The 16,402-nt window shown below is 33.5% G+C and overlaps 1 protein-coding gene across 9 annotated transcripts in view; it reads right to left on the bottom strand.

Annotated features, from left to right (window-relative positions):
• DPP10 (dipeptidyl peptidase like 10) overlaps positions 1 to 16,402 on the bottom strand; it is a 1,381,541-nt gene that overhangs the window by 462,555 nt on the left and 902,584 nt on the right. For all 9 annotated transcript variants that reach the window (XM_032399013.1, XM_032398270.1, XM_032397511.1 and 6 more), the window contains one exon: positions 6,674 to 6,769. In XM_032399013.1, coding sequence (XP_032254904.1) covers positions 6,674 to 6,769 — 96 coding nt within the window. The remainder of the gene's footprint in view (positions 1 to 6,673; positions 6,770 to 16,402) is intronic.

Genomic DNA, 16,402 nt, shown 5'->3' with positions numbered 1-16,402 from the left:
AAAATTCTAGCATGATAAAATAGTGCCAAACAAAAAATAACAAACAAGAATCATTTGTTTAAATCCCCCAATTATGAGTTCTCTATTATTGTAAATATTACTGATATTATTTCCATAATTTGCTTTATTTTTCATGAAGAATACAACAATGGCTTTTCACTTTCTATTCAATATCCCAGATACTGTTCATCGGGATGAGAGGGGGCATTTAAAAGAAATATCAGGGGCTTTTACAAAGGTATATCAGGTGTCTACAGCATCTCTAAAAGTGGTTATCAGGATCCTGACCATTTGAAGATCTATAAGGCTTCAGACCTTCCTTTTTTACTTACTTATTTTCTTACCTTTTTCATTTTGCCTTTACCTTTGTTATCTTTGCTTTTTACTTATTTTGCTTATTTAATTTTCGCTATGCTTCTACGTATAGGAACTATTACCCCAGTTTAAATGAAAACAAAGTAAAACAAAATACAAACATCAGTAGGCTTTAAAAAATTGCTGAGAGACCCTGGTTTGTCTCATTTTAGTGACTTTCCTATATCCATATGTCATTTTGCCACACATCATTTAAAATATAACAGGTTTACATATCTGGTTTTGGATATCACCTTGGGAGATGAGTTGAACTGGCCCCAACATTAAGTCCAGTAAAGTCATGATTAAATCCAGAGCCTCAGACATCATCGCTCATCCCAACTAGCTATTTTTCAAAAAAAAAAAAAAAAAATGTGCAACAGCTTACATGCTAGATGGACACTGGGAAGGACAGGCTCATATAGATCAGAGAAAAATCTATGCATATCACGAGAAAAGGAACTGAAATGAATTCTCTACTGTTTGTGGATCAAGCCGTCCACACGCATATATCAAGGAAAATAGAGTGGTTTATCCCATTATGCTAACTAAACTACTTATTGAGTAGGAGATGAGTTTAGGCAGGGTGCTAATTGCTGGGGTGACTCAAACATGAATGTGACGCAGGTTCCACTCCTCAGGGCTTTCTGTCTCTCCAAGCTGATGTTGGCAAACTACACCAGCTGGCAAAGTATTGGTCACTGGTTCACAATGGGACAAGTTTAATTGAGAGTACACATTTAGAAACTCTGGTAGCAATTTCACATCGTTGCAAGTCCAAATGCATAAGTGGACTAAGCTCACTGAGCAGTTGAATGAGTGGGTGAGCGAGTGACAGACTAGCTCTACACAATAGAAACTCATTACATGATGCAACAGCTTAACATTAGTTTGTCTCTTATAACCCAGATGTATTTAAAGTTCAAAATCTACTTTTTTATCAAAAGATAATTTAAATGATCTATACTCTACAGGATAAATTTTGAACCTGGCTAGTGGTAAAGAGTTGAAGTTATCAAGTTATCTCTTGATTCATTATGGGTAAAAGCTCAAAATGAATATCCTGAGATTATCAAAATTGCTTTAAAGTCTTTTTGTTTTCCATTATTATCATCCTCATTTTGGAGATTGATTTCTCTTCTACTATATTATTAAAACAAAAAATAGAAATAATCGAGATAAAGTTTGTCCTCGGTGAGCAGTGCTGTCATCAGTCTAACCTAGATTATTTGACTTCACAAGAAGGAAACAAGTTCATTTATTACATTAAAACTTTAAATAGTGATATGGCAATGCCTCTTCAAAATATGAGAACGGGCATTTCGTGCGAATTATTACTAACTCTCTTAATACTTGTTAATTCTGATTTAGGAATAACAAAAAGAGGTGTAATAGTAATACTTTCTATTAATTACCTGTATACACTCTCCCAAAAAAGCAAGAGTTGAAATTCCTTCTTTAATCCCAATATTATGTTTGTACTTATTATATTTTTGAAATATAATTTTAGAACTCTTGATTGCAATAAGATGAAATTTGGGGTTGTATTTGAATATCTAGTTATCTTTTTTTTCAGTTATTTACTTTTATTGTATTTTTCAAAAGTATTGATTCATGCCAAAATGGAAAGAACACTGAACAACCTGGATCTGAATTATGTGGGCCCATTTATATGCAGATTTTTTATACACTATAGTACAGTAAGTGTATTTCTCTTCCTTCTGATTTTCTTTTTTTTTTTTAATTTATTTATTTGACAGAGAGATAGAGAGCACAAGTAGGCAGAGCGGCAGGCAGAGGGAAAGGGAGAAGCAAGCTCTCTGCTGAGCAGGGAGCCCGATGCGGGGCTCGATCCCAGGACCCTGGGATCATGACCTGAGCCGAAGGCAGCCGCCCAACCGACTGAGCCACCCAGGCGCCCCTCCTTTTGATTTTCTTAAGAACATTTTCTTTTCTCTATTTTCCCCATTCCCATTTTTTATTTTTAATTTTTTGATGTAAGTTTCTAATTCCAGATTGGTAACATACACTGTAATATTATTTTCAGGTGCACAGTATAGTAATTCAACAGTTCCATACATCACCCTGCACTCATCATAAGTGCAGTCCTTAATCCCCATCACCTGTTTAACCCATCCCCTAATGCCCTCCCCTCTGGTAACCATCAGTTTGTTCTCTATAGTTAAGAGTCCATTTCTTGTCTTGTGTGTGTCTCTCTCTCTCTTAATTTTTCCCTTTGCTTGCTTATTGTGGTTCTTAAATTCTAAATCATTTTAGAAGAATACAGTATATAACAGGTATAATACATAAAATATATATCAATCAACTGTTTATGTTATCAGAAAGGCTTCCAGTCAACAGGAGGCTATTAGTAGGTAAGTTTCTGGGGAGTCAGAAGTTATATACGAATTTTCAACTGTGCAGGGTGGTTGGCGCCCCTAACCCTGTGCTGTTCAAGGGTCACATGTAAAAACAAATGAATTAAATTTAAAAATAGTGATCTTTCACAATAGTTTCAGAAGCACTGTCTTAGAGGAGAGTAGGTATGTTATAATTATAATCGAGGTATAAATTTCTGTATGTGAGAGTTCAACCTTAGCGTTTAGAGTAAGATAATGCTCCTCACAGCCGGCAGTATAGTCACTGGCTTTGCACCTGGGCATCAGGTTTCAAGCAGGATAAAATCTGGGCTTTCCTACTGGGGAAGGGATTCTAGAGGGAGAAAAGTGTGTGGGCAAAGGCACAGAATCAAGGAAGCTTCTGAGCTTACGAAGAACATCAAGAAGTTCAATGTGCCTAAAATACAGTGTAAAGCCGACTAATTGGAAAGAGGCTGAGCTTAATTCTGAGAGGCTTGCTACAAAGGGAAGAGTGAAATTTATTCAGCTGGCAAAAGGGTTCCTCTGATGTTTTTTGAGAAGTGCATTAACAGTTTTCAGCTGGGCCTCATAAAGTTGGATTCAACAGGAAACTGATGGAGGGATTGGTTGGAGACCCATGTGACTAAAAAAAGGGGGAGGGCACTATTTTTCTTAATTAGTTATACAAATCACATAAACATACCCTTTATTAAAATTTAGAAAAAAAAATGTAATGGCTAAAGAAAAAAAAACAATGCAGGCCAAAATCCAGCCATCTGGACACATTCACTGGTATGCAATACAGATAATGTGATATCACATGCCATAAACACTGTTTTGAAGACCTCTTTGTTCACTTCTTCCATCATGAACATGCCAATAAATATGCTTATATATCTTTCTTTTAGTGACCACATAAGTTAAGATTCCATGGATATACCTAGGGAGAGGACATTCCTGCAATACTAAAGATGAAAGGATTAATAGCAATGAAATCTACAACAATGAGATTATTAAAGTAGCTGGCACATGTATTAGAGACTGGGAATAGCATTTCAGAGTTGAACAAAGAAATAGGGTAAGTTTTACACTTAAACATAGTGGGTAAAGCAGGGTCCATCTCTTACCAGCTGTGTTTTTGAATACATTTTTTTCGCTGAAGTCTCAGTTTTCTGGGGTTAATAATTTTAACTTTACATGCTATTCATGAAATATTGGTAGAAAGCATCTAGCACACAACCTAACACAGAAGGCTCTCAATTAATATTCTTTGATGATTGATTGATCATCAAATGTATGTGGGGAGATGAATAATGTTAGCGAAGATGGATTTCTAGGTTTCAAGGTGACATAACTAGGAAGAAGATGCTATAAAAATGGAGATTTCAAGGATATGAGCAGATTTGGGGGAAGGCAGTTGTTAAGCTAACCATGAACATGAGCACCCATTCAAGGCTGCAATGACATTCACAGATATATTAGTTGAGAAACAGCATAATGAACGACATTACTGCATTACATCCTAGACTTGCCAGGGCCATGTCGACTCCCTCCTTCTCCTTGACCAGTAATGCATTAAGTGTTTGTAGGCGACCTCCAAGAATTAAATGAAGCTTCCAAATGAGCTCAGCTTTGACTCCTTCAAGCCACTTATATATATACTAAGATGACCTACTGAGACATCTCATAAAGAAAAAGATGACATTTCACCCTTAGATATAATCTGTGATAATAAGGCCAAGGTTACACATTTTATCCATATAGTTCCCACTGTATTTTCTGGCTATGTGAGGAATATGTAAATAGGCCAAGTATCTAGCGATTGCCAGAAAGGAGATCTGAGTTGGATAAGAGAAATGAATGAGCACAAATCTACTCCTCTACTTGAAAAGCAACCCAGTGCACAAAATCTACTGACGGTGAGTCAGCTTCTTCAGTGGTATTTGTAAAGACTGCATATGTCTGAAAGATTAAATTGTGTTTAACCTTGTTTAAAAGATTATTTTTATGTCAAATTATTTTATAAATATCTTAGATCTTAGGTTTTACTTAGAGTGTAATAATAACACTGCAGCTTTGTCCGAGGATATTTTCTCAAGATCAGGTTTACCAATGATTGGAAAAGAAATGATGGAAAAAGTGATGAAAAGGATTAATTGTAAATATATTATTTTGGTATCCTGTAAAGGGTTAAAGTGGAATGTGTGTCCTAGATATTGAAATGTGGTTTAATTTAGCAAGCAGTTCACCATTAAGTATCTGTCCAGGCTTTTGGCATTTCAATATCAAACTATCAGTCATACAGAGGAGTAAATGCCTCATTAAATAGCCCAAAGCTCGCCTGAGAAGGGAGATGAAATCCGTTTTTTTTCTTGCTTTCCAAAGTCAAAGACTACACAAATTTCTATAGTTTGAACAAAATCATGGTAAATAAAACAGAATGCTCCTGAGCAGTTCAAATGTAATGACTCCCGATTTTTTCCCCACAATTTTTATGTCACCTCTTTTAATAGAAAATAGGAATGCTAGCAAATACAAAGATGATTTTAAAGTTAAAAGCAGGGGAAAGATTTGTGAGAGATCCATGCAATGTCGGTATTGACATACCTCTTTATTAGCCTTCCTTAGTCATAGTGCTCATCTGAACTAAACATAGGGTACATCTAAAGTAATTATAGTGCAAGGCAAGAGTATGGCAAGTCCTAAATTTATGAACAATTCAAAATAAAAATTCACAAAGAAATTAATAAAATGCTATCTTGTTTTCTGTATCTATAATATCATCACCATGATATACACTCATCTTCCAACCAATTTTAACTGAAACTTGAGTTTATCTAAAAATAACACTGGACTTCAATTAAATACATTCATTCATTTATTCAAATCTTGAGTGCCTGCTGATCTCCAGGAACTGTATCAGTGCTAGGTAAACAACTATGATTTGGCCTCTGCCCTCACAAACTAAGTTACATTCTTTTTATAGCTTCCACAAATTATCATTTAATTTGCAGGCATAAATGCACTTAATTAGGATATTAGAGAAGAAAGAATGGACTGTATGTGAGATGGTCTTTATTAGATAAAAAGGCAAAGCTCCTTTTATCTGTCATACAAATAATCTACTCTATGCCTTGCAAACAAGCAAAGTTATTATGTCTAAATAAAGTGAAGGGCAAAGATTAATAACTATCTAACAACAGTGATTAGTATGGTCAGGCAAATTGGAATAGTCAAGGAATGGAAACATGACTTCCTTTTTAACAAGGAAGTTTACATTTCTTATGATTAGATTATCCAGTAACTTCTCCTATTACCTTTCATTAAGACAAACCAAAGTCCATGGAGCATTCAGTGGTTTTTATTTTTTGGTTGTTTCTTTTTTAATCTAGATGCTTTTTAAAAGCTTTTGATAATAATAAAATCAGAAATAACCTAAGGGAAACTGAGGCAGTGTTTTTTCTGGAAGAGGACAAAGTGCAGTATATTTCCATGCCATATCCAAGTATTTCAACTTTGCAAAGATTCTTCCTAGTTTGTAGCACTTAAGCTTAAAAAGAAAAGCCACAAAGAGAGAAAAGAAAACTAATGTGACTGCCAAATTTGTAGCACTTACCTATAAATGCTCCCCAAATCTAGACTTCTACACCAAGAAGAATTATCCAGAGAAGTGAAAAAGATTTAACACATGCTTAAAGCCACAGAACTAGTGACTGTGAAGAACAGCAGAGATAGAACAGTCAGTCTAATACTTGGAGAATAATGTGATTGATGACCTATCTTAGGAATTGGATTTCTTGCATAAAAGCCAAGTTATTAATTTCTGATTAAGTAGTATATTGGTATATGTAGTCATTGAAGCATAATGTTCATTAAAATACTAAAATACCATTATTTACTTTAATTTTAATGACATGGAACTCAAAATAAATATAGCACATACAAATGCGTGCACATACCATTGATCCACCGAGCTTCTGGGTCATGAAGCACAAAGTCTCTCCTGAAGAGGTCTTCTAAAGACAATCTAGTTTCTGATGAATTTGTGAGTTCATCTAAAATAAAATAAATCTTAGATTAGACACTTACCTCAAGTTAGTTTTTAAAACTAATGAATTATAAAATTTGGAGTATTTTGTTACAAAGATATGTTAACTAGAGGACAATATAAAGTAGTTATCCTCGTATGGTCTTTGGCATTTGAAGCTTTTTGTTTCATGAAACTTTTTAATATATTAAGTTATTTTAAGTATTATAATTGTCTTCATCTAGCACAAATTTAATAGATCAATCCTTGTTATGTAGTGATATGTAATATAAAAATAGTTAAGAGTTCCTGTTCTGCATTGTGTCCACACATTTTTCAGGGTTTAACCATAATCTAGCCCATTACTTTCCAAAATGACTTTGACATATTCTCCTAATGCTAAATTTGTATTTTTGTTGTAAACACCAAAGATGAGAGAGTTGAGGGTCCTGATATAAATGATAAAGAAAACTTCCCAACTCAGAAGGAAGTTCACCAAATACACAGAATGAATAACAAGTTCCACCAAATAATTACCACCAAACAAATACTAAATAGATTTAGAAGTTAAATACAAAAATTCAAACAATTCCAGTATATTAATGAAGAGCACACATTTATATAAGTCTCTGACATAAAAACTAGTTACACTCCTCTTTTTAGTTCAAGAATCTAAGAAATGGAAGGATAATATAGTTGAATTACCAAAATTAGGCATAACAAACATGTTTTTGATACAAGAGGCTATAGAAAGTTAGCAGTATTTCATTTCTTTTCAGTAGCATTTTTTATTTACTGAATAAAATCATTTTTGTTACCTTTCAGCTGTGACCTTCACTCTGGTTGAAAATAAAATGTCAAAGATATATACTAACCTCATTAGATATTGTTTTTTAAAGGTTCAGCACTCATTGCAGTAAGAGCTTTGTTTCTTCCAGCTGAAAAGCTGGGGTAAAGAATCAATAACTTCAAATGCAATTTCCTCTCACATGAATCAACCCATATTTAACGAACAAAATAATTGCTAAGAAACAACTGAATAAAATATTACTAATGTTGATAGTGAGAATTGTACGATCCCAAGGCTAGCATAGGACATTGTGATCATATATGGATTTTCAAAACAAAACGGTCCATTTGATAGTCTGACACATCAAAATTGGAACTTTCTTTATTCATTCAGCAAATACTGGACCTTTAATTTTCCAAAACTTTAAATGAAGTATTGTAAGTTACTGGAGACATATCTAGGATCTGTCCTGAGGGATTCACACTTGCAAAGCAAGAAAAATTATGCTAAATGTCAGCATGAGGATACAGAGTATTGTATAAGTACAAAGAAAGGAAGGGAATATCTTGCAAAAGGCATCAGAGAAGGCCTCAGTTATAAATAAAATGACCAACTCTCATCCATTGCTAGAGGGAATGCAAAGTGCTAAAGCCACTTTGGAAGACAGTTAAGTGGTCTCTCACAAAACTAAATATACACTCCAGCATCTGTGCTTTGTGGTATTTACCCAAATGAGTTGAAAACCTATGTCCACACAAAACTCTGGGTATGAACTTTTATAGCAGCTTTATTCATAATTGCCAAAACTTGGAAGGAACCAAGATGTCCCTCAGGAGGTGAATCAATAAACAAACTGTGATATATCTAGATGACAGAATATTATGTAGTGATAAAAAATGAGCCATCAACTATGAAAACATATGAAGGAAACTCAAATGCTTATAACTAGGTAAAAGAAGACAATTTGAAAAGACTATACACTATATGATTCCAACTATGTAATATTCTGAAAAAGGCAAACTATGGAGAAACTAAAAATATCAGTGTCTTGCCAGGGGTTGTGGGGCAGGGTGAGGAAGGAAAAACAGGTGGAGCACAGAGAATTTCTAGAGCAGTAAAACTACGCTGTATGATCTATAATGGTGGATACAAGTCATTATACATTTGTCTAAACCAGGGCACCTGGGTGGCTCAGTCAGGTAAGCATCCGACTCTTGATTTTGGCTCAGGTCATAATCTCAGGGTTGTGAGACTGAGCCCTGCATTGGGCTCCAAGCTTAGCACAGAGTTTGCCTGAGCTTCTCCCTCTTTCTCTTCCTCTGCTCCTCCCCAGCTCTCTCTCTCAAATAAATAAAATCTTAAAAATCTTAAAAAAAGAAAAAATAAACCTAGATGTGTGTGTGTGTGTGTATTTTTCTTACAAAGATTTCTTTTTGTACCTAGGTAAATTCTACATATTTTGTCTACTGTATCTTTAATGATACAGATGTTTACACACACTTTATTACATCTTCTACAATGCAGATACAGATACAGATGTTAATATAAGAAATACCTTACAAGGCAAGTGCACCATACCAAATAATCTTATTTTCAAATAATATTTCAATTATATTATCAATAATTCTCAAGCATATTTTCCTTTATATGATCTTTAAATTCGTATTTCAACATACCGAATGGATAATCTTATTAAAACTGCAATAAATATGCACAGTAAATTGGAAAACTTTAACCATTTTATAGTATTAAAACTTTTCACTCAGAACTACTTATACCACTCACATTTTATGTACATTTATAATATAGCATCTTCTATTTTTCATATAGATCCTTTACTTTTCTTATTAGATTTAGTCCTAATTACATATAGTTTATTATTACCATGAACAGAACAGCTCTCATTCTTATTTCAATATTATATATTATAGATATATATGATTTTAAGGTATTTGCAGATTCACATGCAGTTGTAAGAAATAATACAGAAAGAAAATCCTTTATATACTTCATCCAGTTTCTCTCAAATACATGCAGTATCTTCCATAATACATACCACAAAAAGAAACTGATATTTATACACTCAAAGTCATTCAGGTTTCAATTTTACATGTATTCATTTGTGTATGTGTGTGTGGGTATGTTTGGTTCTATGCAATTTTATATATATGATGAGCACCAGTCAAGATACAGAATAGCTCTATCGCCAGCATAGAACAGCACTTTTATTACCATAGCCTCCCTCTGCAGCCATTGGCAAACACTAATCTATTTTCGATCTCTGTAATTTTGTTATTTCAAGAATACTGTGTAAAAAGGATAATACAACATGAAACCTTTGGAAATGGACTTTTTTTCACTCAGCACATTCCCTCAAGATCCATCTAAGTTGTTGAGTCTATCAATACTCTGTTCCTTTTGATTGCTGAGTAATATTCCAGGGCATGAATATACCATGGTTTGTTGAACCTTTTATTCGTTGAAATACATCTAGGTTGTCCTTTGTAGTTTTGAGTTATTATGACTAAAGATTCTATGAGCATTTTTTTTAACAGGCTTTGTATGAACATAAATTGTCCTCTCTTTGGGATAAATGCCAAAGTGTGCAATTGCTGAGTCACATGGTAAGCATATGTTTGGCTTTGCAAGTAAATGTCATAGGTTTTTTTGGAGTAGCTGTATCATTTTGCAATTTCAACAGCAATATATAAATGATCTAGTCTCTCTGCATTCTTGCCCCAATTTTTGTGTGTGTGTTTTTTTTTTAATTTAGATATTCTGATATCAATGTAATGATATCCCATTGTGATTATAATTTGCATTTCCCTAACAGCTAATAAACATCTTTTAATCTATTTGTAAACAGTATATTTCCTTCAGTGAAATGTTTGTTCATGCCATTTGTCTATTTCTAATTGGATTGCTTTTGTTTGCGTGTTTGTTGGTTTAACTTTTGAGTTGGAAAGTTCTTTATTCTAGATACAAATTATTTGTCAGATATTTCTATTTCAAATATTTCTTCCAAGTCTCTATCTTGTCTTTTCATCCTCTTAAAAGGGACTTTTCTAGAGAAAAAGTTTTCAAGATCATTGTGGTCCAGTTTATCAATTTTTCCTTTAATAAATCATGCTTTTGCTGTCAAGATCAAGAATGCTTCACCTATTCCGGGGCCCTGAAGATTTTTCCCTATTTTGTTTCTAACAGGGTCATAATTGTATATTTTACATGTAAGTCTCTGATGCATTTTGAGTTATTTATTGTATATGATTTGAGGACTGTTTGAGATTCATATTTCATTTAAATTTTCTTCTACTGGATACCCAATTGCTCCAGCACCATTTGTTAAAAAGCATTTATTTCATTTTAGTGAATTATTCCCTTATGTTAAATGTCAAAAACAATGTTGAATAATAATGGCGGTAATGACACACTTGTCCTTTTTATCTACGATGGCAGCATCTTCAATATTTCATTATAGAATAAGATATTTTTTCCTAGAATTTTGGTAAGGAAACTCTATCATTTGTAGGTAATATTTTTTATCCCTATGTCAGTTTTTATTTGAAATTATTACCATGTCATCATGCAGTTCCAGCCTCTTTCATATAAACATATTTTTTCCTCCTTTAATGTATTGATATAAAAATTATGTAAATGAAATTTCCTATTTCCAGCCAACTTCTATCTTTATAACAAAGCCCAATTGGTCAGGTGAATTGTTATCATTTTATACTGTGAAATTAATATACAAAATCATTACTTAAATGTTTAGACCCATGTTGATGAATGAAATGATACAATCTTTTTTTCCATTTTGTATCATACTCATCAGTTAATATTTTAATATTTATATTAAATGTTTTTGAACTTTTCCTGTGATCTGCAGTAATTTAATATATTTAAAAAGAAGAATTTTTCTTTTAACTCCAATTGTATCTGGAATTGATTTTAAAATCTTTTTTTTTTTTAAGATTTTTTTAAAATTTATTTATCAGAGAGAGAGAGAGTACAAGTAGGGGGAGTGCTGGGCATAGCAGGCAGAGAGAGAAGCAGACTCCCCACTGAGAAAGGAGCCCAATGCTGGACTCAATCGCGGGACCCCTGGGATCATGACCTGAGCCTAAGGCAACCGCTTAACCGAGTGAGTCACCCAGGCACCCGATTTTAAAATCAACCCATCAAAATAATTCAAATTATTGTAATTAATCTTCCTTTTAAACAATAATCAGAGAGAGATATATATGTGATTTAAGGATTAATTTATTTGGTTTCAATCATTATTGAGAAAATGTACTATATACTTCATTCTTTTTTCTTTCTTTTTCCCATTTGGGGTGTCTGGGTGTCTCAGTTGGACAAGCCTCCAACTCTTGGTTTGGGCCCTTCTCTCCCTCTCTAAAAAATAAAATAAAATAAAATAAATAAAATAAAATAAAAATAAACAAAAAACAATGTAAAAAAACAAAAAAGAAATAGTTGTAGGTTGTACCAGGACATATCCTGTGATTTTTTTTTCTGTTCCAATAATATGTACTTTCATCCTTCAAATTTACATTATGAACTATCTAATTCTTTAACTGGGAATTAGCAAACCTTTATTCATTTTCTTGGTGATAAATTAAGAAACATTAAAGAGAATTTGGGATTGTGTATCTGATCTTGAATGGCATACATTTTGACCTTTACTATGCTGTATAGTGTTTCAGCACCCTAGTGAAAGAAAAGGATAGGGGAAAAAGGCAGAAAATAAGAAGGGAACTAATGCTTCAGCTGTTAGATAATAAAACAAAATTTTATGGTCTGTTGACTGGTTAGGAAATGTACAAGCAACAAATATTTTGAATAGGTCTAGAATTTAGCCATGATTATTATATAAGAAGGGGTGGGAGGGATGTTATTATTTCAATGAATTTTAAAAATTCACCAATGTTTAAAATGGAAATGTGCTAGAAGAGTAGCCTGCATTGACACTAAACAGGGAAAACTGGTAACAACCTGTAAAACTAGATAGAGATTTAAACATTGCGGTGGGAAACGGAGGTGGTGCTACAGTGGGCTTCAGGAGAAAGGATAGAACCATATGAACAGAAAGGGGAAATGGCTTTGTACTTCTTGTGGGAAATTCTAACTACCTGATTAGATATTTTTTATTAGTGTTTTAACAGGAAATTATTTCAAATAGGATTTAAATTAAAAGAAGTATTTCTGAGCCTCTGATGTCAAGAGTAAACTAGATAAAAAGTAACACAATTAGTTTCTATAAAGAGAAGCCAAGAACTGAAAGTCAGAAATGAGTTTTTCTTCAGTTCAATACTAAAGAACTTTCTTTTTTCTTCTAAGATTATGCAATCAACTTATTTCAAAAGGCCATTTAAAAGCAAGATTGGATTTTTGGAAGAAAGCACACAAATACCAGTAACAGTCTGTGATCTTAAAAGACAGACTAGAACAGAAAAAAGAACATGGAATGAATTATTTAATGTCAGTTCTGTCACTGAATTCATGTTGCTTTAGCTAAGATTCTGTATCTTGTAACTATTTAACAAATGATTACTCTGTTTCCAATTCTTTTTTTTTTTTTTTTTTGAGTACAGTTGACAGACAATGTTACATAAGTTTCAGATGTACAACTTAGTGATCTGGCAAGTTTATATATTATATGTTATGCTCACCACAAGTGTAGCTACCGTCTGTCCCTTTACATCCCTATTACAATATCATTGACTGTATTCCTTATGTTGTGCTTTTTATTCCTAGGACTTATTCATACCATAATTGGAAGGCTATTCTCCCACTCCCCTTTACCTATCTTACCCAACCCCCAACTCCTCTATTCCCCTCTCCTCTCGTGATTTTTATTATACAGTGCATCTTATTAGATTTTTGTGTTGTTCTTCATAATTATAACTATAATCATAGGGTCCTATTTGGTTAACAAATACTTAGCCTTTTACCAGCAACTATTAATTATTATAGGTATTCAGAGTTTCACACATGTATACACACTCACATATATATACACACACCAAGGAGGTATCTCATATTTAGTTGCAAAATAACTAGAGATATGTTACTCAGTACTAGTGAAGAACAAGGACTATGAGAGGTGGATTTTTTATAAAGATTTTATTGATTGATTTAGAGAGAGCATAAGTGGGGGGATGGGTAGAGGAAGAAAGAGAATTTGAAGCAGACTCCACCCCGAGTGTGTAGCTGGACACAGGGCTCGCTTTCACGATTCTGAGATCATGACCTGAGCTGAAATCAAGAGTTGGACGCTTAACTGACTGAGCCATCCAGGTACCCCCCTATTTCTTTTTTAAATAAATGAACAAATATACAAAAATCATTAGGCAAAATATTCAGTTTACTTAAAGTTAGTCATTCTCATTATTATGATTAAAACATTAAAATGTATAAGTCAATATGAAGCAGCTTTAAATTTTTCAATTTCAGAACCACAAAGAAATGTTTTTTTTGTTCTTTTGGAATATCCTTGTATTTCACTGTTCTTTCCTTAAGCCAAAATGCTTCAAAATGTATGTTCTCAGATTTACCCTGCCAGAAACTCAGTATTGGGTTTCTTATTATAATTAATGGGGGAAAAAAAAAGGGTAAAATGTAAAATTCACTCAAAAGTCTCTTTTTGGAAGAAGGACATTTGACTATGTTTAATCCATAAGGTCAAAAATATGAATCACACAAGTAACAAATTACTATTCTTTTCAGTGAAGGAAACTTCAAGCAGCTTGTCACTTAGTATTGTTGTGAACATCAATTCAACCATTCAAGCAGAAGCACAAAAAGAATTAGTGCATCACATAACATCTGTTTTATAGTCCCAGAAAACTACCTTTGTTCCTTCTAGTATGTCAGGAATTTACTTTTGTATCACTTTCTTTTGCCTTTTCTTACTCTAATATCTTGTGGCAAAAGCTAAGTTTCTTGAACAAAGAGGCCAGTCAATTCCTCATCAATTCTACCCCCAGAACTACTTTTGATTCAGATTAACCTGGCACCTCATAAAGTCTACTAATATATATGCTTCTAATACAATTCATTCCCTAAATCAGGTTATCTTCCACCGAACATTTGTTCCTTCTTGAGTATATCTCTAGCATGTGGCTTTCATATCAAAAGCCATAATTTAATTATAAAAAATGCATATTAAAAACCAGCTATGTGAAAAGTTACCAAACTATGACCAAAGCTGTATCTATACTGAATAGACTTGAACAGGACAGTTGGCAAATAAGGTATTATATATTTATTTATGTGTCTTCTTCTTCCACACCCTGCCCCCTTTTCACCATACATGGGGAGAATTTTTAGGAATTTTACATTGAATATGAAATGATGAAATGTGGATTACAAGAAGCTTGCCTCCTATGATGCTTTCATCTTCTCTAAGGTTCCCAACATACGGTTATGGGCCTATTCTCCCATCTCTATTCTCAAACAAGAACAAGCAATAATGCTGAAATAACAGTCATCAGAGGTAGGAGGCCATATGCTAGTTCTAGTTCAATGCTTAACTATCATATATGCCCATGATACTAACACTATCACTTAGTCTATCTAGGTCAGTTTCTTCTCTGTAGAGAGAAAAGTTTGGACCAAATTACACCATTGTTAGCTGTGTTCTAGAAACTCCTATAAGCTTTCTCAGGACAAAGACCAGAGTGGGAAGGACAGGGGTTATGTGGTCAGAACTCCACAATCAGAACAGCTCTGCTTTAATGTATTTTTGACTGCTTCATATAGAATTTTATTGGAAATACCATGCACACACACTGGCATGCATGCATACACACACACACACACACACACACACACACAATGGCCTATGCAGTAGCTTGCACCTCTAAGATCCCCTAGTTTCTGTTACATTTTGTACAACTTCCCCTTGTTTTCAGCAGAGACTCTAAGTGCTCATCAAAGAAAGAATGTATTTTCAGGTTCTGAAGGACTTATTAAATTCTACCTCAAACTTGTCATCTCTTGAATAAATAAATCAAGAGCTTTAGGATTTACTCATATGTTTAATTAGTCAAATTAGTCAATTATTCAAAATGCTAATCATTCTCAAACCTCGTTTTGAGAGCTTTTTCAAATTAACATCTCCTGAATTTGAGTAGAAAAGCTAAATATGAGAAATATACTTGCACAAAGCCTTTTCACATTGTGAGAAAATTATGCAATGATGCAGACACACACACACACACACACACACTCTGGAATGATGTCTTTTTTCTTATTTTTTTTTCAACCTTAAAGTGCTATGGTTCTACTTTGAGCCTTTGAGCTCTTCTATAGCCGTGTTCCTCCCTCAGGTACACTGTTTGTTTCAATTACATTACCACTGGCAAATTTTTGTTTCCTATCTTTATTACCCTATAGCCCAGGTTTGCAGAGCACAGTTTGTGAACAACTATTGTAAAGGGGTCCTACACTCAAAATTATATTCACAATAATACTACAGCATTATCTTCCTTTTACACTGGGTTGAAATTTTCACCATTGGTACAAAAACAATAGTGGATGAAATTCTGAGCACTTTAGTGTGAGCCAACACTAGAACGTCCACATGTGCTCAATTAAAAAAAATGCAATTTCACTTAAGAATTTCCTCGATATGGTTATAAAATACGATAATTGTATTAAATAGCAATACTTAAATCTTTTTAATATCAGTGTAAAATCTGTTTAAAATCTGAAGTACACACAAACAAAATCAAAACCACTTCCACAGTATGCCAACATGATAGTTGTCTCAAGGAAAAACACCTTGGCAGCTGGTTGAGTTATGAACTGACCACTTTTTTTTTTTTTCATGTAACACCATATTTACAAGAAGGAATGAATAACGAA

The sequence above is a fragment of the Phoca vitulina genome, unplaced genomic scaffold (assembly GCF_004348235.1).
Source record: "Phoca vitulina isolate PV1807 unplaced genomic scaffold, GSC_HSeal_1.0 scaffold1, whole genome shotgun sequence".
NCBI lineage: Eukaryota > Metazoa > Chordata > Mammalia > Carnivora > Phocidae > Phoca > Phoca vitulina.
The sequence above is the reverse complement of the archived record's forward strand: the minus strand, read 5'-3'. Positions and strand labels throughout refer to the sequence as shown.